The sequence below is a fragment of the Notolabrus celidotus genome, chromosome 2, assembly GCF_009762535.1.
Source record: "Notolabrus celidotus isolate fNotCel1 chromosome 2, fNotCel1.pri, whole genome shotgun sequence".
In the NCBI taxonomy this organism is placed as follows: Eukaryota; Metazoa; Chordata; class Actinopteri; order Labriformes; family Labridae; genus Notolabrus; species Notolabrus celidotus.
In genome coordinates, this window is record NC_048273.1 from 9,785,352 (window position 1) to 9,813,216 (window position 27,865).

General features: G+C 44.6%; 4 protein-coding genes across 4 annotated transcripts in view; 2 read left to right on the forward strand and 2 right to left on the reverse strand.

Moving 5' to 3' along the window:
* LOC117828612 (leucine-rich repeat-containing protein 52-like) overlaps positions 1–641 on the reverse strand; it is a gene marked incomplete at its 3' end in the record, with an annotated part of 17,752 nt that extends 17,111 nt beyond the window's left edge. The window contains exon 1 of the mRNA XM_034705795.1: positions 1–641. This exon is cut by the window's left edge and continues 476 nt beyond it. Within this exon, the coding sequence (XP_034561686.1) occupies positions 1–173 (173 nt within the window).
* Positions 642–10,269: 9,628 nt separating this feature from the next.
* Positions 10,270–14,865, forward strand: echdc2 (enoyl CoA hydratase domain containing 2). The gene is given in 12 exon segments (XM_034676566.1): positions 10,270–10,594; positions 11,117–11,149; positions 11,152–11,183; positions 11,263–11,350; positions 11,447–11,533; positions 11,875–11,967; positions 12,504–12,560; positions 12,750–12,812; positions 13,492–13,616; positions 14,314–14,364; positions 14,436–14,483; positions 14,647–14,865. Coding segments are annotated over 12 exon segments (1,068 nt in total). The 5' UTR covers positions 10,270–10,281; the 3' UTR covers positions 14,725–14,865.
* A 428-nt stretch (positions 14,866–15,293) lies between these two features.
* Positions 15,294–24,304, reverse strand: zyg11 (zyg-11 homolog (C. elegans)). Its single transcript, XM_034676553.1, has 17 exons — positions 23,936–24,304; positions 22,837–23,011; positions 22,414–22,625; positions 21,864–22,181; positions 21,555–21,668; positions 21,355–21,471; positions 21,134–21,274; positions 20,858–21,034; positions 20,150–20,214; positions 19,964–20,063; positions 19,846–19,896; positions 19,601–19,762; positions 18,144–18,191; positions 17,832–18,029; positions 17,643–17,695; positions 17,433–17,530; positions 15,294–17,284 (listed from the first exon to the last, which is right to left on the reverse strand). Exons 2-17 carry the CDS (start codon positions 23,009–23,011, stop codon positions 17,097–17,099), a joined length of 2,217 nt encoding a protein of 738 aa, XP_034532444.1. The 5' UTR covers positions 23,936–24,304; the 3' UTR covers positions 15,294–17,096.
* Positions 24,228–26,769, forward strand: LOC117807325 (cytochrome c oxidase assembly factor 7). The gene is made up of 3 exons (XM_034676577.1): positions 24,228–24,726; positions 24,813–24,953; positions 26,086–26,769. Exons 1-3 carry the CDS (start codon positions 24,621–24,623, stop codon positions 26,529–26,531), a joined length of 693 nt encoding a protein of 230 aa, XP_034532468.1. The 5' UTR covers positions 24,228–24,620; the 3' UTR covers positions 26,532–26,769.
* Positions 26,770–27,865: the final 1,096 nt, after the last annotated feature.

Consider the following 27,865-nt stretch of genomic DNA (forward strand, 5'->3'; position numbering starts at 1 on the left):
GCCGGGAAAAGGACCAAGTTCTGCCCGGCGCACTGGACCACCAGCTGGTCGTCACACACACAGCGGTCCGGACATCCGGCCGTGAGAGCCGGGGAGGGGGTGACCCCCATCACGAAGATAAAGAGGAACAGGAGCCGGAGGGACTGGGCGCTGGGCGCGGGCAGGAGACGCATGACAAGGCCGCCCACAGCGTCATGAAGACGGGCTGAGCTGGACCCGGGGCTCCGCGGACATCCTGCATGAGACACACACACACTCACACACACTCACATACACACACTCACTCTCTCTCTCACACACTCACACTCACTCACAGTCTCACACACACTCTGTCCGACACTCACGCGCACTCTGCTCCGCGCGCGTCACCACGAGACATCGTTGAGAAGGTGACCGAGGCACGCGGACCGATCAGAGACCCTGCAGACCCGCAGAGCCACGAAGTGACGTGAGCCCCCCCGCGGTGACTCATCTGAGAGCTTCTTCACTTTACAAACAAAAACAGGAGAAATCCAGAGTCCTGATGGAGACCCGCTCCTCTGCTCCGGACTCTGTGGCGTCCTTCAGCGGGTCACCCCGGGCTGAGGGGGTCTGAGGGGGGGTCTGTGGTGCTCGCTGTCCTGCAGACTGAGGGGAGAGCTCGCGCTGCTGCTTCGCTCCGATTCTGTGAGAGACTGAAGCTGCGCCGAGTGTGACCCTCCCACTGCACGCGCGCACAAACACACACACACACACACACACACACACACACACACACACACACCCTCACAAAGGCAGACTCTCTCTCTCACACACACAAACACAAATGTAGGCGGGGTTGTGATTAGTACCCGTGACGTCACCAGGTGTTGCTCTCGAGAGTACCTGAGTTATCTCCCTCAGATGATACAGACCTGCACTAGAAAAAAGCAACATGGGTGTCTGTTTTTATCAAAATAGATACAACATGTAGCTTCTATTATATTAATGTTTAGTGGTCAAACATTTTTAATTCATGTAGTTTTAACAAGACATTCAAAATCCTTCAAACTACAAGATTGCTTTATATCAACACAACCTAAAGGGTTTAGGTAGGAATCCCATCTGCAATACCTCTCCATAGCAGAAGTGGCAGTAACGTGCGACATCTATGGTGGAGAAATGTCTTAATCAGTAAGCACTTCTTTAAAAGGCTACCAAATCAAGACCCGTATATTTTTTTCGTCATTGTTTGCCTTCTCTGGGGAATAGAATTCTATTCCAACAAACCCAGTCTGTTTTGTGGTCTTTTTTCCAAACTTGACACCAACTGGGGGTAAACTTAGTTGGCACGTTTAAGCTGCTAAATATAAACATTCTTGATATGTCAAAAATGTCTTATTTTCTCTATAATTACTATTTTAGAGTTTATTTTCACATGATAAAAAGGTTTGTCTCACAGTTCAAATCATTTCTGATGATTGAACATACAGGCTGCACTGCGGTGCAGTGGGTAGTACTGTTGACTCAAAGTTAGAAGTTTCCGGGTTCAAGTCAGGTACCTTTCTTTGTGGAGTTTGCATGTTCTCCTTGTGCATGCGTGGGTTCTCTTCAGGTACTCCGGCTTCCTCGCACAGTCCAAAAACATGCTTACCAGTCCAACTGGTCTCTCTAAATTGCCCGTCGGTTTCTGTGTGTGAATAGTTCTGCCCAAAGTCAGCTCCCCGTAATCCCGAACAGGATAAGTGGTCAAGATAAAGGATGGATTGAACTTACTTTAGTTTTGTTCAGTCAACATGATTAATTAGTGTTATTGTACCATTCAAATTTAGTTGGACCCAAAAATTGCAAATAAGTAATGGTAACGTCAATACTCTGTGTTCACTCAACTTACAACTAGTTGGTTCAACAAAATTGTGTCTCGCTAAATGAAAGTATTTTAATTAGGTGGAAATTCTTTCCATAATTTTATTACCTTCACCTAACAAATGAAGTCTTTGAGTGTGCTTGCTGTCTCTGATCGGTGCAGACTCTCTGCTGCAGTTTGTCAAGTTATTAAATTCTTAATGTTACTTTATAACATTGTGTACACAAAGCACAGGTGTGTGTCTGTGTGTGTGTGTGTGTGTGTGTGTGTGTGTTGCTGATCAGTGAAGCACCTGAAAGGGAGTCGCTGTGTTCCTCACCTAAGAAAGAGATGCTGTGTTCCTCACCTGAGAGAGAGCTGCTGTGTTCCTCACCTGAGAGGGAGCTGCTGTGTTCCTCACCTGAGAGAGAGCCGCTGTGTTCCTCACCTGAGAGAGCCGCTGTGTTCCTCACCTGAGAGAGAGCCGCTGTGTTCCTCACCTGAGAGAGAGCCGCTGTGTTCCTCACCTGAGAGAGAGCTGCTGTGATCCTCACCTGAGAGAGCTGCTGTGTTCCTCACCTGAGAGAGAGCTGCTGTGTTCCTCACCTGAGAGAGCTGCTGTGTTCCTCACCTGAGAGAGAGCCACTGTGTTCCTCACCTGAGAGAGAGCTGCTGGGTTCCTCTCCTGAGAGAGCTGCTGTGTTCCTCACCTGAGAGAGAGAGCCACTGTGTTCCTCACCTGAGAGAGAGCTGCTGGGTTCCTCACCTGAGAGAGAGCTGCTGTGTTCCTCACCTGAGAGAGCTGCTGTGTTCCTCACCTGAGAGAGAGCCGCTGTGTTCCTCACCTGAGAGAGCCGCTGTGTTCCTCACCTGAGAGAGAGCCACTGTGTTTCTCAACTGAGAGAGAGCTGCTGGGTTCCTCACCTGAGAGAGCTGCTGTGTTCCTCACCTGAGAGAGAGCTGCTGTGTTCCTCACCTGAGAGAGAGCTGCTGTGTTCCTCACCTGAGAGAGAGCTGCTGTGTTCCTCACCTGAGAGAGAGCTGCTGTGTTCCTGACCTGAGAGAGAGCCCCTGTGTTGCTCACCTGAGAGAGAGCTGCTGTGTTCCTCACCTGAGAGAGAGCTGCTGTGTTCCTCACCTGAGAGAGAGCTACTGTGTTCCTCACCTGAGAGAGAGCTGCTGTGTTCCTCACCTGAGAGAGAGACGCTGTGTTCCTCACCTGAGAGAGAGCTGCTGTGATCCTCACCTGAGAGAGAGCTGCTGGGCTCCTCACCTGAGAGAGAGATGCTGGGTTCCTCACCTTTTCCTCATCATTGAGTTTCATCTTTTGACCAAACATTTGAACATTAAGTCAAATAAAACATGATGACGAGAAAATTTTAAAATATGAAAATAATGAAAATGATGATTATGACGATGGGGATAGTGATGATGAAGATGATTATGATGACGATGAGGATGGAGAGGATGATGAGGATGATAATGATCAGAATAATGATGATGATGAACATGGTTGTTTTCTGATGATGATAATTAAGATGATGAGAATGATGAGGACGATGATGATGGTGGTGAGGATGATGACAATGACGATAATGATGAAGATAATATTGATGATGATCATGGTGATGATGATGATGATGATGATGATGATGATGATGATGATGATGATGATGGTGTTTCTGGGGATGAGAGCAATATTACAGTTGTTCTGTTACCAGGTCAACATTTCACTTTCTCCATTAACACCTCATCTCATCATCCTCAGCTCTTCATCCTCATCTCATTATCCTCATCTCATCATCCTCAACTCTTCATCCTCATCTCATCATCCTCAGCTCTTCATCCTCAGCTCTTCATCCCTGTCCTCATCATCCTCAGCTCTTCATCCTCATCTCATCATCCTCAGCTCTTCATCTTCAGCTCTTCATCCTCAGCTCTTCATCCTCTGCTCTGCTCTGTGTTCAGTGCTCTGTTATTCTTAGCGCCCCCTGCAGTCTCAGAGAGCCATCACTCCATCAAACTAGTATTTCCTTCATTTCTGACGTCTTGCTCAGTCGCTCTCTCTTCTTCATCCCGTCCTCCTCGACTCTGCTCTACTCTTCCAGGCTGAGTTTCCTTACAGGAGGAGTTTGTCCTCAGGCGGTCTGACCGAGAGATGTTCTGTAGAGCTTCACACACTTCTCTCAGGAGATTAAACTCGCTCGGCCACGCTTACAGAGAGAGAGAGAGAGCATCGGTCAGGGAATGAAAGAGGACCCACTCTCCTCATTACATGAGGATGAGTGTGAAACCTGTTTGAAGATTAAATATTCACACTCACTTTACCAGTCTTTCTCAGACCACCACCTTCACTCTCCACCAACACACATCCATTCTGAGTGCTTGTGCTACGGAGGATCCTCCACAGTGAGGGTCAGCCAAAACCTCTGAGAGAGGAGCGGAAGGGCCTTCTGCACGATTCCTCACACTGTGGAGTAACTTCAGTGATTCTGATGATGAGCTGTGTGAAATAAGAACAGAGGAGTTTATCTGTCAGAATGAAACTTGTAACCATCAGGTAATCCAGTATTTGTTTTTGGGGGGGTCACTAAGGGTCAAAGGGTTGCACGACCTCAGGGGGGTCACATAAATTCTGTTCTCAATGCACAGATGATGAGTGTTTGTTCTGAAGTGTCAGCAGAGCGGATTAATGCTGTGAAACATAGTGGAGTTAATGTGCTCACATAATGACAGCCCCGAGTAACACACACACACACACACACACACACACACACACACACACACACACACACACACACACACACACACACACACACACACACACACACACACACACACAGTAGAACAAACATCAGTGTGTATTTCTGTCTCTGCTCTTATTTGTACATTATCTCATCATGAGTCCACATTATCTCCTTTTCTCACATTGCATGAAACTCAAATTAATGTTACCTTACATCTCCTCACCATCATGTTTCATTAAGTCTAATTATCTACATTTACGTCACTGTACTTTACATTCCCTTTCATTACCTCACATTGCACCACATTTCTACCATTACCTCATATTATCTAACACCACCGCACATGATCAGTCATTACTTCATATTACCCAAGCGGCAACCTCCGGTCTCAAAATATGAAGCCCATGTGGAAGTGTTATAAACTGTGATTCATCGAGCATCCACTAGAGGCTGGCTGCAGAAACACCGGAAACCCCATACACACCCATTCAAAAAAAGACGATCTTTACAGCAGAAATAAACATGTTTACAGCCTGGTTCAAAAAACGGCTTTGGTCTACGTAGCTATTTTCTCTATCAGCACACACTGTATGGGGGGGAATTTTTTTCTAACACAACAGTTCAGAAGATATTAAGATTATGAGTTTTGCCCAAATAAGGACATGACTGACTTGATTGACAGGCAGAAACACATAGCTGTTGGCTAGGAGGCTCAAACCCCGCCTCTTCACCTCACTAAGTTTGGTTGAGTTCAGCATTTCCAATGTGGCTGCCGCCGCCGACTGGCTTCAAAACAGCGCTCAGGAACAGATGGGTGACATCATGGATACTACGTCCATTATTTATACAGTCTATGATATTACCTGATATTACCTGACAGTCTCCCATTATCTTTCAGTGCCTCACATTATTATACAGTGCCTAACCAGACACTACATCTTGTTACCCCAAACTATCTCATATAAACTCCCTTTATGTCACATGACCTCATATCAACAACATTACTCAGGATATTTCACAATATCTCACTTCACCTGGTGACTCAGAGGATGAAAGGATGAAGAGGAGGAGGAGGGGAGCTCATGTACCTGTGTTCAATAGTCAGAAATCAACACCTGACACAGCTCCAGTCCACCCTCTGGTACGAGGCTGCCCCCTGCAGGGTTGGAGGGGGATAGCTTTTGGGTTTAATATACATAATCAATCAATCTGTTTATCAATCATTGTTTCTGTTTAAAACTTTAAATCACGTTAAAGTTATTACTCAAGTAGAGCAGGACTCTATAGCAAAACCAAACAACTCTCCTCTCCTCCTTTGTGCTTATCAAGGAGATTAACAGCACTCATGACCTGTGTGTGTTTGTGTGTGTGTGTGTGTGTGTGTGTGTGTGTCAGCGACAGTCTGGCTGTCCGTCACAGTCCATCAGGATCAGTCTCTGTCAGACATCAGATGTTGTTCGTGTGTGTATGTGTGTGTGCGTGTGAGTGTCTCTGTGTGTGTGTGTGTTTTCCATCTCAGCACTGGAACACCTGAGAATACGAAGACATCAGACACACACACACACCCCACCCCCCTCAAAACCAGAACCTCAGAGATCCAGCGGGTGACGCAGGTCTGACAGATCTCTGTTTCCCTGTCAGTCTGAACATTCAAATTTAACACGTCTCTCAGTTCACCTTTCAATGCGTCTCCTTTCTCTCGCTCTGTTTGATCTCACCTGTCTGGGGTCAGATCTACCTGAAGTCTGTCCTGGACTCTCTGCTCAGATCCGTCTGCAGTTTAATCTGAGTTACTGAGATGAGTCAGAAATGAGATGTGACTGTGACTGTGACAGAGTGAAGGTTATCTGATTGATGTGAACAGACGGTGACAACATGAAGGCTGAAATTACTCTAACATTTCTTAAATGGTCACAACACTGTCTGCATCACACACACACTCACGCGCGCACACGCATGCATGCATGAACACACACAAACACTCTCTCTCTCTCTCTCTCTCTGTCACTGTCTCTGTCTGCTGTGTGATTGTGTAACCTGTAATGAGCTGATCAATAATGCAGAGTCAGACTAGACATGAGCTGAGAGACGGAAAACTTTGCCTCAACCTGCCGCTCAGACTGACCATGCAAAGTGGGCGTGGCCAACGTGATGTCACATGTTAGGTTTTAGATTCACTACGACTCTATGCCCTCGCCGACATATTTCAATTCCACCAGACCTGACCACATTTAGAAAATAAGGTTAATATCATTGAATCTCTCTCTTTGTTGACCTGCTGACATCCCTGACTCCTCCCCCTATCTGACTCCGCCCCCTCTTCCTGCTCTCTGTGACTCTAAATGGGACCATTATTCACTAAATGAACATCATGCTGTGTTAAAGAAGATTTGAAACTTGAGATTGAGATAAACTCATTAGTTTTTACTGAGGGAATAAATCACCCAAGCAGTTGGTCCACTTTCTCTCAGACTTCAACTCTGTCTGTCGCCCCCTGCTGGACATTAGAGGGACTAAAGGTACGTTTTTTTTTTGCTTCACTATTCATAAAGAGGGAGACATCCGCTTCTTAAATGCAGTATAAAGACAGGAAGGAAGAAATCAAGCTTTCACAATCTCTAAAGTTGACTGTGAGTGAAAAAGGGATCAGAATCAGGAAGAGCAAAAACTCCCTCTGACTGAAATATGTAACTTCATCATTTTAGTTTCAGGATTACACCCGGTGTGTGAGATTTCTAAAGATGTGTCTCTGTGTGATGGTTCAATAATAAACACAGACGTTTGAAATCATGGACCAGATATATTCAACACAGAATGAATAAAAAGAAACAGTTTTAATAAATTTTGGTATTAAAACCAAACTCACTCTGATCAGGAAATATGTTTTAGATTTCTCCTCTAAAAATAAAGATATTCACATTCACATTCGCAGAAAATGTGTTTATCACATTTAAAACTTAATTTCTCAGAGTTCAAATTTATTTGAAAATTTCTGAAGTCCCATGCAAAGAATACATGTAAGAGTTTTAGACTGGATTCGCAGAAGAGAAGACAGTTTTTATTTTGTATCTTCGTGTTGGATTTTTATCTCTGGCTGCTGTTGCATTTTGTTTTATTGATACTGTGTGATCTTAAATAGTTGATTTTCTTATTCATGTTTTGTTGTGTGGACCAGGAAGACTAGCCCCACCCTGTGGAAGCTAATTATGATCACAATAAAGAATAAAGTAATTCAGTTAATCTTCTTCTAAATAAACATTTCAGATATCCACACTGATGTTCATCCTGTGCAGGATTCATATTCTGGATATCAGCAATACAACTCACATTTCAATTACCCACAGTTCAAGTGTTGATAGTCGTCATTTTAGTTTTAGATTCCAACACATCCATCCATCCATTATCTTGACCGCTTATCCCGTTAGGGGTCACGGGGGGCTGGAGCCTATCCCAGCTGGCTTCGGGTGGAAGGCAGGGTACACCCTATACTATGGGGCGCCGTTTGTAAAGTTGTGCACACCGAAATTAACAGCAACATTTCTCCAAATTTAGCTCCAAAACTTCATAAAAACGTAGAGTGATTTTTAAAAAGTCACTTTTTTATCACATTTAGAGGAATATTTGTGATCTTCTTCACATTTCATTTTGTTGTGAAAAATATATTAAGTTGAAATAATTGTTAAATCCAAATGCTAAATATAAATCTAAATGTTAAATGTAAATCTAAATATTAAATGTAAATCTAAATGTTAAATGTAAATCTAAATGTTAAATGTAAATCTAAATATTAAATGTAAATCTAAATGTTAAATATAAATATAAATGTTAAATCTAAATCTAAATGCTAAATCTAAATCTAAATGTTAAATATATATCTAAATGCTAAATCTAAATCTAAATGTTAAATGTTAAATCTAAATGTTGCTCTGCGTTCCTAAATATTTAGCTGATATGCAAATTCACACTGCAGCCCAGCGGAAATACCAAAATAAAAGCTTCAGAAAGAGGTACAGACTTAGCAATAGCAACTTAGCTTGTTCGTACCATAGACTGGGTTAGTTCTGTCTCTGAGCGTTGTGAAATCCCTTTATAGCCTCCAAAACGGCCTATCCACCATTTTTATGGTGGGCAGTCCGGCTAGTAACCCGTAGGAGTCATACTGACAGACTATGGTTGGGATATATGTATCGCTTTATGAAGCTTTTATTTTGGTACTTCCGCCGGGCGGCAGTGTGAATTTGTATTGGGCGCTTTTAGTACCAAAATAAAAGCTTCAAATATTGATACATATATCCTAACCATAGTCTGTCAGTACTGACTCTTACGGGTTACTAGCCGGACTGCCCGCTGTAAAAATGCCGCATAGGCAGTTTTGGAGGCTATAAAGGGATTCACAACGCTCAGAGACAGAACTAACCCAGTCTATGGTACGAACAAGCTAAGTTGCTATTGCTAAGTCTGTATCTCTTTCTGAAGCTTTTATTTTGGTATTTCCGCTGGGCTGCAGTGTGAATTTGCATATCAGCTAAATATTTAGGATCGCAGAGCAACATTTAGATTTAATATTTAACATTTAGATTTAGATTTAGCATTTAGATTTAGATTTAACATTTAGATTTAGATTTAGCATTTAGATTTAGATTTAACATTTAGATTTAGATTTAATATTTAGATTTAGATTTAACATTTAGATTTAGATTTAACATTTAGATTTAGATTTAATATTTAGATTTACATTTAACATTTAGATTTAGATTTAGCATTTGGATTTAACAATTATTTCAACTTAATATATTTTTCACAACAAAATGAAATGTGAAGAAGATCACAAATATTCCTCTAAATGTGATAAAAAAGTGACTTTTAAAAAATCACTCTACGTTTTTATGACGTTTTGGAGCTAAATGTGGAGAAATGTTGCTGTTAATTTTGGTGTGCACAACTTTACAAACGGCGCCCCATAACACCCTGGACAGGTCGCCAACCCATCACAGAGATTCCAACACAAAACCCCCCCCAAATATCCAGATATCCATAACTTTACTGTGAATATCTGAAAAACATTCAGACTAGCAAAAATATCTATTTGTGTTTCACTGACGGTCAACATTTATACCTTAGATATCCACTTAAACATCTCTTCCACTCAAAATGATTTTTACTTGTCAGAGACGCTGAACCCGAGGTGTGTTGGGACGTGGCCCCACCTGAGTTTTGAGCCCCCAGGTCCTTACAGATTGGCTCCTTCGACCCCAACTCATCCAACCTTTAACATATTTTAAATATATTACAATTATTTGGTTTGTAAGTGAACTGAAATTTAAAAAATGTATTTGTAACAGTTAGAATGAAGTTATATGAATGTCAAGCTTAATGTTAAAATAGCTAATTATAGAGAAGTTATCCTGTCTGTGATACAGTCACAAATATGTATGAATAATGTGAGTCTGTGTTCCACAATCACTCATGATAAAACTACAAAAACATTCAAAAGTTATGTTTCAGGTCTCTGTAGTATTGTTCTTTATAAACCAAAGACTGTCTGTTATTGTTTTATACTTATAATTCATATTAACAGATTAAAACAGTGTGATCCTGCATGCAACATGGAGTCCACGTGGTGTAAAATAATAGTAGTTGTAGTCACTAAAAACTAGTTGTTTAGTAATAGAATAATCTGTGTGCATGTTTCAGATCCAAAGTCCAGGTCTGAGCTCCTCCTCTGATTGGATGAAACCTGCTCCAACTTCCTGCACACTTCCTGATTCTCTGCAAAGTCACTCACAGACAGAAACAGTCAGCATGTCAGCTCTCCTCCGCAGACTACCCGGGTTCTGCGGCTCCTCCAGGCCGTGTCTGCCTCTCATTCTGCGGGAAACACGAGAACAAACCTCCGCTCGGATCCACCGGGACGGAGCGACTCTTCCCCCCGGCGGAGGTCGCCCTCTGACGGCCTTCAGTCCCGCGCAGAGCCGCTGGCAGCACACGGAGGCTGCGGGTCCGCTGGAGGTGGATCTTAAGAGGTTAGAAGGGGAGGACGACGGTACGAACACACACAGTTTACCTGTACACTGAACACACACTGATTCAACTGTGTATGCACTATAACACACACACACACTGTTTGACTGACACCTGGGAACTCAATGTGTGAGGGCACACCTGCTGGAGAGCAGGAAGACTCACCTGGTAGATATGGATGGATGACCATGGAGGTTTCATGAAAGTAATATTTAACCAACAAGTGTTCAGCCATGAGTGTGTGTCAGAGTGTTTCTCTCACATGAAGAGAGAGGACTCACTTTTGTTTCTGAGCTCAGAACCAAAACATGTAAATACAGAGGCCCTGAGTGGACATGCACCCACACATTTCAAACTCCTGAAAATGTCCTTCAGTTTTCAGAGTGAGCAGCGTATGTGAATGCAAGTTATACATTTTTCACCCCTGATATTACCAGTTATTTTTCCTGCAAGCCTTCAGGTTAACTTTCTGCAGGACGTCAGACTGAGTGGATCAGAGCACTCTCATCGTCATCGTGTGCTGATGTTTGATTTGTCTCTTCAGGGATCATTGAGGTTCTGTTGTGTCGTCACAAGGCCAAAATGCACTGGGATATGTGTTTGTGTCACAGGTAAGCACACACACGCACATGCACACACACATTTACATACTCTCACACACACTCTCTGATAGCCTGTGTGTGTGTGTAGATGAGGGAGGTGGTGTCCTCTCTGTCCTCTGACTCAGCAGCTCGTGTGGTCGTCTTTAGGAGCTTGGTACCAGGTGTTTTCTGTGCAGGTGAGAGTTCAGTGTGTGTGTGTGTGAAGTGTGTGATGATGTACTCACAGGTGAGTCAGTGCCAAGTGTGTGTGTGTGTGTGTGTTTCTCTTACAGGAGCAGACCTGAAGGAGCGCGCTCTGATGAATCACGCAGCGTCTGATCTGTTTGTTCACCGCCTGAGATCGCTCATGACTCAGATAGGTCAGACACACGATACACGCTTCAGGCATGACAGAACATTGTTACTAACATGTTACATGTTGTTACACACATGTTACATTGTAACATTCATGTCATAATGTTAAATACATGTAACAATCTGACATACATTTCAAAATGATAACCAAATATTCAAATGTTACATACACATTAAAATGTTACATTCAAGTTTGTGTCTTAAATACATTTAAGAAAGAATCAAACATGTTAGTATGTTACATAATTAACATGTTAGAACATCACATACATGTCAGAATGTAACATACATGTTAACATGTGTAATACAGTGAATAGTAAAGGTTATTGATCCGTCCTCTCTGCAGCGTTGTTGCCCATGCCGACCATCGCTGCGATGGACGGTGTTGCTGTGGGAGGAGGGCTGGAGCTCGCTCTGGCCTGTGACCTCCGAACTGCGGGTGAGTGACCTCTGACCCCTAAAACACAGGTCTTATGTTAGGTCTTTATTTTATATCTGGTAGTTGTCGTTGTTTGTTAGATTTCAGTTTGAATTTTGTTGAGACGCTGGAGATATTGAACCGTTCATGGAGCTGCAGGAGGAAAATGATCTTTAGAGCTCAAGGACTCTCAGTGAACAGACTGTAAACACAGGCCGTGATAAGGGTGTGTGTTTCATTACCTCCCGCTGATTACACGCACACACACACACCACACACGCTAACACACGCTAACACACATCTGTCCAGAGAGCCGAGTCCTCCTCTGATCGGTTGCATCAGTGCGGGGAGCTCTGTGATTGGCTGAGCTGTGATGAGCTCAGTTAGCAGGTGTGTGTGTGTGTGTGTGTGTGTGTGTGTGTGTGTGTGTGTGTGTGTGTGTGTGTGTGTGTGTGTGTGTGTGTGTGTGTGTGTGTGTGTGTGTGTGTGTGTGTGTGTGTGTGTGTGTGTGTGTGTCTCAGTGTAATAACCTTGATCGTCCTCTGTTTCTGTCTCAGCGTCCTCCGCTCAGATGGGGCTGATTGAGACGAGTCGGGGGCTGCTCCCAGGGGCTGGTAAGACAGCAGGACACACATGCACGCACTCATGCATACACACACACACACACACACACACACAGACACACACACACACACACACACACACACGCACACGCACACACACACACTTGCAGAGTACAAAGTGAGGAAGAGGAGTGTCTGAGCAGCTGTGACAGGTTGACCTTCACCACGTTTGTCCTGCAGGAGGCAGTCAGCGTCTACCGAGGACGATCGGCATGGCTCAGGCCAAAGAGCTCATCTTCACAGGTGAGAAACACAAACTACAAACAAACATCACAGAAACATTAGAGACACGTTTAAAGAAACATTTTATATTTACTGAAGAGATGCTGCAGAAACAGAGAATCATTCAAACTACAGCAGCAATCCTCTGAGGGAAAAAACGACCGATGAAGGAAACGTTTTAGAAACACAGAAACATCATTTACTTGTTAAAGTTTGTGTCATCTCTGGTGCCCCCTGTGGGCAAAGATGAACATCTCACTGTGCTGATTTCATCCTTCACATGCAGAGGAAGCTCATGAATAAGCTCATCCTTCCTCCTTTAAATGGTTCAATGTGTCTCTGTTAATATCTGAAACCCTGTTTCGTCAGCGTGCTGTCAGTCGTCTGGTCTGACACCGACCTCCTCACAGCGTCTAAATATCACATAGTAAAAATAACCCGTCTGCTGACGTTGGTGGTGTTTGCTTTTGCAGATCTTAAAGAGGCATCAGTCTTCATTTCAATCTAGAGAAACATTACAAGAAGCGCCAGTTTCACATCCCGTGTCCCGTGTGCAGAGGTTAGAGTCATCAAGGAGGAAGGCTGAGTCGCGGCCTGTTGCAAGTTCTTTCTCACTCCCTCTCTCTCTCCCTCTCCCTCTCCCTCTCTCTCTCTCTCTCTCTCTGTCTCTCTCTCTCTGTCTCCCTCTGTCTGTACTCAGGGAGGTGTGTGGGGGGGCCCTCAGCCCTTCAGATGGGTCTTGTAAACAGATCAGTGGATCAGAATGAGACAGGAGACGCTGCCTACAGAGAAGCTCTAAGCCTGGCCAGAGAGATCCTCCCGCAGGTCAGGGTGCACACACACACACACACACACACACACACACACACACACACACACACACACACACACACACACACACACATACACACTCATACAGCCCCCCATCCCTACTCTTCTTCCTCATCCTCCCTCTGCAGGCCTCTGTCTCTCCCAGTTTCTTTCACTCCAGTTCAGATGCTGCAGTTTCAGGGCCAGAGATCCAGTCAAGTGGAGAGAACAGACACAACACACACTCCCTCTCTCTCACACACACACACACACCTCACACACACACACGTGTTGGTGTGTATTCAGTGATACACACAGGTCTGCATCGAGGTGTTACAGAGAGAGAGAGCTTGTTGTGGTTACAGGATGTTTCAGCTGGTACAGAGATCCGCTCCAATCTCTGTAGCTCGTCTCTTCATTCAAACACAGAGCTGAATCTATGAGTCATCTGCTTCTATGGAGGTGAAGAGGTGTGCATATATGCATAATTGGGGGGCATGTCTAATTTGACTGACAGGTGCATACATTATCCCTCAGCTCCACATTTCTTTTGCAGGTTTGCATCGTCACTTATGGAGCCATTCAGGCCTCATTTTTGAGATATTTTGACAAGAATCAATCAAATTCACGTGCAGAGATTTGACTTTTTGCAGCCTGTCATCTGTAGATGTTCCTGTAATGTGTGTGTGTGTGTGTGTGTGCATCTCTTCAGGCTCCGCTGGCGGTGCGTCTGGCTAAAGAGGCGATGAACAGCGGGTCGGAGGTACGTCCTGACTCACAGACAGTTTATATTTTTGGTTCATGAGTCATGTGACTGAGGTGTTTCTCCTGCAGGTCAACTTGAGCTCGTCCATGGCCATAGAGAGGATGTGTTACTCTCGGGTGAGACCTCAAACTTTCATTCACTCTGATTATATAGATTCATGATGATGATGGTGATGATGATGATGCACGGTTAACAAGTTATGCAGATTTTACAAACGTGTTTCAGGGATGTGTCCCGCCTGAGGGAGGATTTTGTGAGTCATATTGTTTCTCTCTGCAGGTGATCCCGACGCGGGACAGACAGGAGGGGATGGCTGCCTTCATAGAGAAGAGACCCCCAAGATACACCGGAGAGTGACCACACACAAACACACACACACACACATACACAGGATGAGAGTGTGTGAACTCGGCGTGTGGAGGATGAGGAAGAGGAGCGGTCACTGATCGATCAGCTGCTGTATTTTTTCATGTTTGTAATAAAATGTTCAGACACACACGTCGTCTCCTCTTCATGACACTGTACATCCTTTATTTCAGGACGCAACACACACACATCACACACACAGCCTGGAGTCCCCGTCCTTCTTCGTCATCATTATCTTCATCATCATCAGGAAACGTTTTAACATCATGATCAGATGGAGTAAACACGAACAGTCAGAGCTCGAGGCCGGTCATTAAACAGATTTAATCTGGATCTGATTGATCCGGTTTGGTAATCCGGCTCATTTCTGTCCAGAGTCCGTCATTCTCTTAATTTATCAACACTTTGTTCTTGCTGTTACAAATCCTGGAATCAGATTCGTATTCAACTTCATTATGAAATCTATAGCTCTGCCTCATCTCGTCTGTGTGTGTGTGTGTGTGTGAGCAGATATTCGTCTGTTAAACAGACATAAACATGAACAGGCATCACTCAAAGAGTCGTTTTTAGCTCCTCCTTCTTTTCTCTAATCCAGGATATAAACATTTATAACACACACGATCATCCTCTTTATATCTGACCCAACAATGTGTGACTCTGTAAATTAACTTTTCCCCTGAGCATGAAATAAAACAAACAAATCAGAAGACTGTTTATAGATTAGTTCAGGTAATCCAGTTCCGTCTTAATCTGGATCAAACCTCAGATTGTGTTGAAACTTTTAAACAGATGAAGAAAACTTTTAAGAAATCATGATCCTCCTGATCCCGACAAACGGCTGGATTAAATAAAAGAAGATTGAAATGAGGCAAAACATCTTCATGAGGTAAAGTAAGAACACTCTTATTGGTCCGGTCTGTTTTTCGGAGGACGGTAAACCAGCATGAGGGGTCTACATGCTGCCACACAGCTGGATACTGTGCTAAGACTGTCTGACACCAGGGGATGCTTCAGGTAGATCAACCAAACATCGATAAACCAGCTGACAGACGTCATAACATCACGAGACTCTTTAGAAGAAGACTGCAGGAACTTTGAAGTGGTGTTTATTAATTTTGTTTGTTTTTATTATTATATTTGCCTTTCGTATTTATTTATATATTTTATTTTTAACATCTTATTCTATTAATTTATTATGTTTCTACTTTAAATATACAATAGATATATGTTTTATTATAATTATTTTTTCATTGACAAATTTATTCGACTGTCTACTTCCTTATTTTTGTTTTCAAGTCTGAGTATTGTTTGCCTTGTATAATATACATGTATATGTACGTGCCCTCTGCTGGATCAGGATAATCCGGATGTTTAGGATCAAAGTTTCAACAACAAGCCGGAGGTTTGATCTGAGGTTTTTTTTTATAACATCAGATTTTGAACATTTGCTCCAACCTGTCAGATTTAATCAGATTACAGGTGAACAGCTGGTTACCTATGATGAGATCAGTCATGTTTACAACATCAGCTGATTTACAGACAGAGACGAGAAGAGGTCTGAACATCAAACATGTCACCTGAGTCAGCTCGTCCTCCTGCTGTGAGGTGTGACCCCCCCCTCACCGTTATACAGAACAAACAATGAAATCTTTAACATGCATCAGCAAACATGATTACTCTCTCTCTGTGTGTTATGTACAGGTGACACACAGTCTTTGACATGCAGCTACCTCACACACACACACACACACACACACACACACACACACACACACACACACACACACACATCCTGCAGGACTACACGTTCAATCAGACATATTGTGATATTATAATGATCTTGTCTCGTCTTCTCTCTTCTTCATGTTACATCCTCGATGTTCATCCCCTGAACGCACCACAACAGAGTCCAGTCAGCTGATTTCAGGACGTGAGGTCAGTGAACACAACACGGCAGACGTTCCTGAACATTCAGACGGATGCAGCATGCTTCACTCTGCAGCCCAGGAGCTCCAAGGGGTCAAGGTGAGGTCACACAGACACTGAGGTTAAAGTTCCTCCGATGAGTTCAACTTTTACAAACACACACAAAGATCTTTGTTTTGAAACAAACACAGAAAAATAAATAATGTAGTGTGTCTGTGTGTGTGTGTGTGTGTGTACGAGAAAATAATCAGTCTTTCTCCTTCTTGATGGAGTGTGTGTGAGTGTGTGAGTGTGTATATGTGTGTATGTGTGTGTGAGTGTGTATATGTGTGTGTGCGTGTGTTCGTCCTCCTGCTCTGACAGAAACAGAACTTAAGATCTGCGGCTGAGTTGAGTCCGATGCAGCAGACCCTCTCTGTGTGATGTCACCGTGATTGTCACTGCGGCGGGCGGCGGCTGCAGAGTGTGTGCGCGGGCTGGCCGGTGCGAGCTTGGTGGCGCTGCAGACTCTCCAGGATGCTCTCCGCCAGCAGCCGGACGTCCCGGTGCGTCTGAGGGTGTGTGTGGACCAGCTCCAGCTGCTGCAAGCCGCCCTCCTCCAGCAACATGCTGCAATACCGAGCCGCTGCAGACACACACACACCACACACACACATGCAGGGGAATAAGAGAGAGAGAGAGAGAGAGAGAGAGAGGGATGCATTAGAAACTACCAAAGTGGCATTCTGAAAGCACAGTGGTATCTTGTGTGTGTGTGTGTGTGTGTCTCTCACCGTTCTTGCTGCAGACGTGCTGCATGGCCCAGGCCGCCCACAGCTGGACCCCAGGGGTGTGGAAACACTCGAGCAGGGGGAAGAAGGGGTTAAAAGACCTACACACACATCAATCTGTGTTAGTTTGTTCTGCAGGTCACATAATCGATTCCTGCTCATGTCACAGTGTCAGAGAGAGAGTGTGTGTGTGTGTGTTTGTGTGTGTGTCACCTGTAGGCCACCATCTCACAGTCCGGGGGGGGCCACTTAGTGATGACAGCATGCTGAGGAGACACAGGTTTCAGACTCAGTCACACATTAAGCCCCGCCCTCCCTGAGTGAGTCACAGCTCATGGACCAATCAGAGTCCAGTATTCAGCCCACAGTGTGTAGTGTGTGTAGTGTGTTTTGTGTTCCTACCAGCTGCTCCAGCAGAGACGCTCGCAGCTCGGGGCTCAGTGTCCAGGCGTCCTCTCCTCGGGACGTCAGGTGAGCCAGGATCCCCGCAGCGAAGTAGCTCACCTCCACCTCCGAGCTGTGCAGCAGCGTGCTGATGTGATCCAAGAAGCTCTGTACCATCAGCTCCACGTGCAGCTCACCCACCTCGGCTATGTTGTTCTACACACACACACACACACACACACACACACAGAGGTAGACAGCACACATAAGGAATCGTGCTTTGAATAAAGTCAGATTATGTGAGGAGTAAAGAAAGGGAAGTAAACTCACCAGCAGGCCCAGAACCTTCTGCTGGATGGACGACTCGTTGGGGAAGGACTGTGGGAGAAACACTATCAGTCAGAGTGTCCAACACAAACATCAGTGTTTCTCTCTCTCTCTCTCTCTCACTCTCACTCTCACTCTCTCTCACTCTCACACACTAGGGCTGAACGATTTTGGAAAATAATCTAGGTGCGATTATTTTCCTTAATGTTGCGATTACGATTTAATATGCGATTATTTTTTCAAGGTCCTCTTGTCATGTATTTTTCAACAAACACAAGCAATAAATCAATCTGTATTATAATAAACAATATCAGATCGAATTGTTCTTTCTCATAGGCTAGACTTATGTTAAGATAAAGGCAAATGAAGCATGAATTAATATGAAAGACGGTTTATTTATCTACTTCAAATACAGTTGTAAACTTACTAAATACTTTGACTTGCAGTCTTGTAAGCATTCACCACAACTACTTAACAAAATTCTGCCAAAACAAGTGTTTAAGTTTAAAGCATGTTTTGATGTGAATCAGCTGACTGAAGGTGTTGCACACAGTGGAGACGCTCAGCTGCGGCTGAGTGACAGGTCTCTTTTTTTCTCCACTGCCGGACTGATTCTGACCCGGTTGCGCTCCTGACTGACACCTGACCACGTAAACATTCTAATTTTTCTCAATAAGAACGAGTAGACAAAAAACTGGACACTGTGAGTCTAAACTATGATTCTGTTCAGTTGTCCTGTTGCAGTCAATCCACATGTTGTCTGGGTCTTCACTGACTCTGCGTCTGCAGAGATTATTTACATGTCTGCTCCACATGTTGATATTCAGCGTGTTGATTATTTTGTACACCTCAATACGATCGGTTCTTCTGCTGAGGCCATTTTTAAAGATTTCAACAACAAAACAACAAATCAAAACTTGGCATGGCTGAAGTAGGTCTCTTCATCCCCCGCTTGGCCGTCGGCAAACAAGCTGAAAGGTGCATTAAGGCCAGCTACTGCATGATGTCATGTAAGGTTGCGTCTGTGTACATGAAACTTTTTATATTTTTTTTGATCCCAGACTTTGCGATTTGAAAATTACATTCTATTACATATTATGCGATGTCGGTTTGAAATCAATTAATCGTTCAGCCCTAGCGCGCACACACACACACACACACACACACACACACACACACACACACACACACACACACACACACACACACACACACACACACACACACACACACACACACACACACACACACACACACACACACACACACACACACACTAGTGCACACACACACACACAAAACTCCTGAAATCTTCCTGAAGTTTTTCCACAGTGAGCTGCTTGTTTGGACCCAAACACACAAGGGAGAACTTGTGCAGACTCTGCAGGCAGCATGTTCCTTTGATCACCATCAAACACTTACATATGCGTGTGTGCGTGTGTGTGTTTTTGTGTGTGTACCTCGAGGACTTTGATGAACAGGTCCAGGCCCTGGTTCTCGATGAAGTGTCTGCAGGTGGTTGGCGACTCGTCGGTCAGGTTCCACAGAGCGCTCAGGGTGAACTTTAACGTGGCGTCCACCACGCCCTGATTCGCCTTCTGACGCACGATCTGGAGGAGTTGCTGCAGGAGAAGAGAGACATGTTATTCTCAGTGTTTGTTAAAGTTTGAAACGTTACAGAGAGCAGAGTGTGAGGAGACGCTACCTTCACGATGAACAGCTCTGCTCCCAGTTGAGCCGTCTGCTCCGTGCTCAGCTGTGAAGAGAAACAGACGTTAAACAGGAAGCGACACGCGTGACGTAAACACCAGACAGAGATCTACCTTCGCAGCAAGGATGGAGATAATCGCCACCGCCATCCTCTGCATGTTCTGGTCCTCGTGGTTACAAAGCCACTGCATCACCAGTTTGGCTGCTTCGAACCTGAAACACAGAGAGGAACACTGTGATACCTTTAACCAATCAGAGAGCTCCTCTGACATCCCCACAGTGACCTGAGCTCCTCTCACCTGTTGAAGGGAACCTCCTGCAGGATGCGGTCGCTGCACAGAGACAGCAGACAGTTCTTCTGAAGCTGCAGACACACACACACAGATATTAGCTCACGTCCGAGGTGACACATCAGCTGTTCTTATTTGGACAGTTTGTCTTTAATGAATATTGTGCAGCCGTATGACGTGACTTCATCTCGTCTCCATCGTCAGTGAGGGAAAACAGGAAGTTGCACTTTTGTCAATGTGTGAAGTTCCCCGACACCTCGGACCACTCATGCAGTCACATCATCTGAGTTTGCACAGATGATTTCCTCTCTCACTTTGACTGAGCGAGCTGCAGCCATGCGTGATCAGACCGTCACAACCTGCAGACTCAGAGGAAGCGTCCGATCACGCCTCAGGTTTAGCTTCTACATCTGAGTTTAGATGCTGCAGCAGGAGGAGGAGCAGGAGGTGTGTCTGCCTCTGCTGGTTAAGTCTGCTGCTCGAGTTATTACTGCGTATTGTGTTTTATTCTGCATCTTACTCTGTGTTTAATGAATCACATGAAAGGTTTGATATTTCTAAATCAGTTGCTACAAACAGAAGAGTCTGAATCGTCACATTTGGAACTCAAACACACGTTCTTATCATGGATGTCTCAACAAGCTGCTTCATGAAGTTGTTGCTGTTTCACTGTGTGGTTTATAATCTACTGAGTCCTCTCTGCAGGTGTGCAGGTACCTGCTGGTGGTTGGGGAAAGTCCTCATGGCTTCCAGCAGCAGCTGAGTGACGGAGCTCAGCAGCCTGACGGGCATCCCTGCAGCCAGGTCCTGTTTGGTCAGGTTGAAGACGCAGGCGCTCGCTGCCAGCTGCACGTTCAGCGTGGCCGGATGATTCTTCATCCCCAACACCACCAGCTGCAGAGAGCACACAGGGAGTTAGATAATTATACTAATGATGGAGGAGCTTTATGGAGAACCTGTCTGAATAATAAATGTTGGGCTAAGTGTTCGTACCTTGAGGATGTCGGGCCGCGGAGTCTCCATGACGTGCGTCAGGCTGAAGAGATGAAACAGAGCCTCCCTCACGAATCCTTCCCTCTCACTGTAGCGACGCAGAGCCTCACAGATCTGTGTCTCGTTGGCTTCTCCTGTTACCTGTCGCACACATCTCTCTGTTAGTGCGTCTCGCCTGAGCTCCTCACAGGCATCACATTAATCAGAGAACATACACACACCTTTAGATTTCCCTCTCCAGACAGGAAGTCCGAGAATCCAGCGTCTGTGGCCAGAAGTCCCACAAACGTCATCCCCGGTCTGTCCTCCACGAACACTTTGACTACTGCATCCGTCACCTGTGGTACGAGACAGAGGACAACATGACACAAACAATAATAGACAACACACACACTCACACTCACAAACAACAAACACACACCTGTTTCCTCCCCGACACGTCCAGAGACACGAGGTTGGGCAGAATCCCCGGCTGAGCGAGTAGCTGACGAGCCACGTCAGAGGTGAACTGTTTATCATCACTGATGTCCAGGTGCTACACACACACACACACACACACACACACACACACACACACAAACACACACACACACACACACACACACATCAGAGGTTTAACAGCAGACACACAACTTGCATGTTAAGCTGTTTCTCTTCACTTTAGTATAAAAATCTAAATACAGTATAACCCAGCATGACGTGAACAGAAGCAGCAGCTCGTGGTTCTGACCTGCAGCGCATCCAGCTGACCTATGACCCCCAGCAGCTGTGCCGTGCTCATCTCGAGCCTCTTCAGCTGGTGCAGCGTGAGCGAGCGCAGACGCTCCTTCAGGCCCAGCAGGGGGCTCAGGTTGGTGACGGACGTGTTGGACAGATCCAGACTCTCCAGGCGAGGCAGAGAACACAAGTCCTCCAGCCCCGAGTCGTAGAAGTCCACGTTGGCCAGAGAGAGAGAGCGGAGGCCCTGAAGGGAGCCGAACCGGTGTCTGATTGGCTCCTCCAGGGACGACATGGTTAGACCTGTGAGGACGAGCCGCTGCAGAGACTCCTGCAGGAGGACGGAGGGGAACACGGTGTTAGAGAGGGATGCAACAAGCTTGCGTCCCTGCGTGTGTTTTTCATGCTGTGAGTGAACACAACATTAAGAGTGAACCATCTCACATCCGTACTATCTCTGCTCAGAGATGCACGCGCAAACCAGCAAACAGGAAGTGACAAGTAAACAAAACAAAGCAACATGGCAGTTGGGAGCACGTAAGGAGGGGTCTGCGGTCTCGTACCTGACAGTACTTGTTGGTGGCCAGGCCCTGAAGGATGTCGGGGATGGTGAGGTCTGCGTTGACTCTGGCGGCGTCCAGCTCCAGCAGCCTGTGAGGACACAGAGCTTTCTGGAAGGCCTCAGCAGAGATACGAGCCGTCCTGACGCACGCTCGTCTCAGACGCAGGTACTCGCAGGTACGAAACACTCCCACTGTGCTGTCATTCAGCAGACCTGCAGGAGGAGAAAGACCCTGATCACACATCACATAGGGTCCAGATGCTCAGAGGACCAGAGAGATGAGAACAGAGAGGAGCTGCAGGAGCACACACGGCTCTGTGATTATTTATGATTACTGCTTTAATAAAGTCGTCTGCTTCAGGTCTGTGAGTCATCATTGAACAGATCTGTCACACGCTGTGTTCTTGTCACTCTCCAGGTTTACCTTCAGACGCCATCTTGGCAAGCAGCTGGTCAGCCAGCTCCTGAGGGAACAGCACGGCCTCTCTGAAGCAGAGCGATCCATCGGGCCGCTTCACACAGAACCAGTCCAGGTTCTGGCTCACGTAGGTCAGACACAGGTCGGTCAGAGCCGCCGGGGAGGCCTCGTCCTGGAACATCTACGACATAGTGATGAGTCTGATTAGTGAACGGAGCATGGATTCAAAACACATGATAGAATAGAACGGAACACATCAAAGGAGAATAGAACGGAATGTTCTGATGTATCAAAGCCAAGCAGAACACGGATTAATTCTAAACAGCTAAAGAGACACCAGGAATCTGATCACACGTCATATCAGATCACTCCACAGGAAGTAGAACGGAATGGAACAGATCAAAGGGGATAGAATGTTCTGTTGACACTGTGGTAAAAACGTTAGTGTGGACTCAGGCTGGTCTTGGTCCTGGGGACATAATGACAGTTAGCAGGCACAGATGTGAGAGCAGCCTGAGGAGCTACTGGACCCCAACCATCTCTGAGAGGGAGAAGTGGAGCAACATCCTGAACTGTGATCCAGAGCTGGAGAGAGCATCTCTAAGCTGCTGATCTCTACAAAGTCACTGAAACCAGAAGAGGTAGAGATAACAGACACAATGTTCAAAGAGGAGACATCTGACTCATTTATGCTTAAAGTCAACGTCGAAGAGAAGAAGGAGACTAACTAATAAGATGAGGATCAGATCTGAACTGGACCCTGAATTACAATGTTCACTTTGATTTTAGTTCATAAAACAAGGAGGCTGGTAAGAGACTGTTTCTGCAATCAGAGGGACTATTTTTAAAAAATATCCGTATTAATAGAGACACTGGTTCCTTCAGGTATATAGTCCCCTACCTGTATTTTTAGACTAGTGTTGTGTATTTAATACACTTGCACAGAGTTGTAGCAGGTCTCAGGTGTATCACGATGTTACCTGGACCGCGAGTCTGTCATTAAGTGTTCCCTGCCTGGTCTCAGAGCTGCAGCTGTGTCTGATACGTGAGTCTGTGTGATGTTCAGGTGTGCTTCAGGTGCAGGTAACAACTGAGAGGAGCTCACCGTGTTCAGCAGCCTGCAGGCCCAGGTCTCAGCTTCAGGACTCTCCTGGACTCTCCTCCTCCTCCTCTACGGATCAGCCTGTTTGCCTGTTAGCTCCGCTCACCTGGTTCTGACCTGGTTCTCAGCTAAATTCCCTAAACGGCTAACGTTAGGTCGGAGCTAGCGAGCTACTTGTTATGGTCTCGGTTGAGTGACATCATCCGGCGCGCAGTGACGTCGCAGTGTGCGTGATGAGGTCATTTTTAAATAAAGTATGCAGGTGTGAAGAGTCCGGAGCTCTGAAGCGTCTGAAGAGTCTGAACTCGGACCCGGAGCGAACGGATCTCGTTTAGTAAACACGGGTCACAGCACCGGAAGTACATCACAAATGGGGCGTTGCGATACCCGGTTGGACAGGAAGGGGCGGGGCTACGGAAGCTCGTAGGGGACGGTTATGAAAGCAGGAAAAGCCGGAGAGGAGAGATGTTGCATGCTGGAGTTTTTCTTTCTTTATAGAAACCTGAAGCTTTAATATTCATCGGATTAAAACAGCTTCATGCTCAGATTATCACCTCTGTTAATCTTTAATTTCAGCTGAATTATTGAATCCCTCGCTGAGTATCTGACTGATCAAGGTCAGAGTGTGCAGAGGATCTCCTCTTCAGCTCAGGTGGGATCTCATGAGATTTAGTGAAGCTGCAGAGAGATGGCCGGACTGATCAACTTTGAGGACGAGCAGGAGGTGAAGCAGTTCCTGGATAACCTGGGGGTGGAGTACAGCTTCCAGTGCTACAAAGAGAAGGACCCTGAAGGTAACGCACCTGCTGCACGTGCAGCCCCTTACTCTAAGTATATAGTGTTTAATGTAAGTTATATTTTCTTTATGTTTATCCATCAGGCTGTCAGAGGCTCGCAGATTACCTGGAAGGTGTGAAGAAGAACTATGAGAGTTCAGCTCAGGTGCTCAAACACAACTGTGAAGTCAACGGACACGGAGAGAGCTGCTACAAGGTGGGAGCGTACCACGTGACAGGCAAAGGTAACAGCAAGGTTAAATACTACTACTACTACTACTATTACTGCTACTAACTAACTACTACTATTACTAATTAATAACAATAATAAAAGTGCAATAATAACAAAAATACTAATACTGCTATTACTATTGTTAATAATAGTAATAATAATACTGTGTTAGACTAATACTTTCACATTTTGTATGGCTCATGTTTAAAGAAAGTAGTAGAAACAAACTCTTGTGGGGGAAACATGATGAGTCGGTACAACAGAAAACTGCACAGCTATTCTGAAAATATTAATAAAGTGATGCATTATCATTTAAACCATAATGAGATATAACATTACAATAAGTTTTATATATTTTATTTTATAGCATGAGTTTTATAAACTCTTTGTATTAGGGTTTCTTAAAAGCAGGTGCAGAAACACAACGGGTCTGAGGTTTGGATCAATACTGTAAAATATGAACATGGAAAAAGGAAATGTCATACTTCAAAAAAAGGAAGGTATTTTTGCAACATTGACATAAAAATAAATAAAATGAAATAATAATAATGATAATTATAAAATTAAAATAGATAAATATTAATAAAAATGTACGTACAATAAAATCATAAAATAAATTAAGTGAATCTGGGTAGCAGAACTTGACTTCAGAATCAGTCAGTGAAAGCCACAGTGTTAGTTTATAACGTGGTTTAGGATGAAGCAGCCCGCTATTAAGGGTTTGAACCGGTCACATGATATACCCGTCATCACTCCGGCTCACTGGCTTGTGGTGCATTTTTGGGATATTGCCCGCTGTGCTCACACATAACCTTAAGCCAGACTTAGTGCAGAAATGTTTCCAGGGTGCTGACTGGAAAAAGTCAGGGTAGAAACTTTGGCTGTTTGTGTTTACACGTGCAGCCAAACACAAAAATGACGTCAAGATTTCAGGAAAGTTGTGCAAGTGTGAACTCAGTTATGGATTATCTGAAAGTTAAGAGGTAAAGAGAGGAATCAGAGAGAGTTTATACACCGTCTTCATCTAGAGCTCGACAATAAAGACATTTCTTATGTTTGCATGCAAGCAGCACCTGTGACAGAGTCCTTTAAAGGTGTGTGTGCTTGTTACTCATGTGATGGTGTGTGTGTGTGTCTCCCACCAGGAGGAGTGAAGGAGTGTCTGCAGACAGCGTACTCCTGCTTCATGCGGTCCTGTAAGGCCGGAGGGAAGAAGTCCACAGACGCCTGTCACAACGTGGGTCTGTTAGCTCACGATGGACGAGCCATGGGGGGAGAACCCGACCTCAAAGCCGCCAGGGAGTACTACGAGAAGGCCTGCGCCGGAGGTTTCGCCCCCTCCTGCTTTAACCTCAGCGCTCTGTTCATCGAGGGGAACTCTAAAGGCCTAAGCCCGGACATGAGTCTGGCCCTGCAGTACGCTAACAGAGCGTGTGAGCTGGGACACGTGTGGGGATGTGCTAACGCCAGTCGCATGTATAAAATGGGACACGGCGCGGACAAGGACGAGAAGAAGGCGGAGGAGCTGAAGAACCGAGCCAGAGAGCTGCACGGGTTAGAGAAGGAGAGGCAGATCAAGTTCGGAGAGTGAATGGAGTATTGATTAGAGTTTATTTACTCCAAGGTGTTAGAAGGAACAGTTGTGTGTGTATGCGTGTGTGTGCAGACAGACCTGATCAGGGTTAAGATTGAGGAGAGGATCTGCGGTTTAAAGGAAGAGATGCTTCAGTCTGTGATGTGTCAGTGTGGACAGAAGAGTCCAGAGAGCTGCTTTAATATTTTGTTTGTATATTTCAGCCAAATAAAAGGAACATCATGTGAATATTAAAGCAATAAGATGTGATTTGTGGTAAAGACAGATGAGGTGAGAATGTAGAGAGTGAAATCGAAGTTTAAAGCTCCTGTGAAGAGATTTGATCTGCTCATGGAACAGACTGAAATGAAGAGTGATGCCTCTTTATGAGCTTCAGAAACATGAAAGTGAGAACATGAATCAGAGAGATTCACAAGATCAGCAAAGAGAGAGGTGGGCGCCAAATTTGTACAGACTGAAAGTTCCTCACAGGAGTTTTAATCCGCAGAAATTATATTTTTATAAATATTGTGTATTCTATTAGTCTGTAAAAATACTTTTAGAAAACACTTGCATTTTTAATAAAAATCTTGCAGATGTTAACCTTTGTGAACGGAGCAGGTGTGTGAAGCTCTATGCTCTGCAGAGGGAAGTTTTACAAACTACATAGTTTGACACAGTCAAGAAAAGTATAGTCAATGTAATACAAAATTAAATAAATGAACAGTAAAGAGAGAGGAACATCATCTTAGACTTTGACTACAGCACCTATTATTGGACGGTAACTTCTTAAATGACACCAAAAACGTCTCTGACCATCTGTTAATAAACAGCAGACTATAATGCTCATGAAAATCTGCATTTCTTGTGCATGCATCACCCATCAGGTTAAAAAAGAGGGCAGATACAGCGGACAGGCAATTATATAATACAAATAATAATTATGAAATTGTAATATATTTATTTTTAATGAGTCCTGAACTATGAGGTACTATTCTTTTTCATATTTTAAGAATCAAAAAAGCTTTATTGACAAGTGCTCGCACACACAAGGAATTTGACGTGGTGATGGAACATCAATATTTGACAACAAGACAGTAAGGACAACAAATATATAAACCTAAACTAATCTAAAAATTATAAATACAAATTAAAATACTATCTGTACAAATAAAAGTATAGAAGTACTTTTAAAGGCATAAATTAGTTAAATTATCCTTAGCCAGAGTGCACATACATTTTTTCTTTTTCATATTTTACATAAATATGAAGTTAAAATATTGGATTTCAGCATTAGAGGTAAACTGTCCTGCTCTGTTTGTTTTTTCTGGGGATTTCTTGTTCCTTTCCAA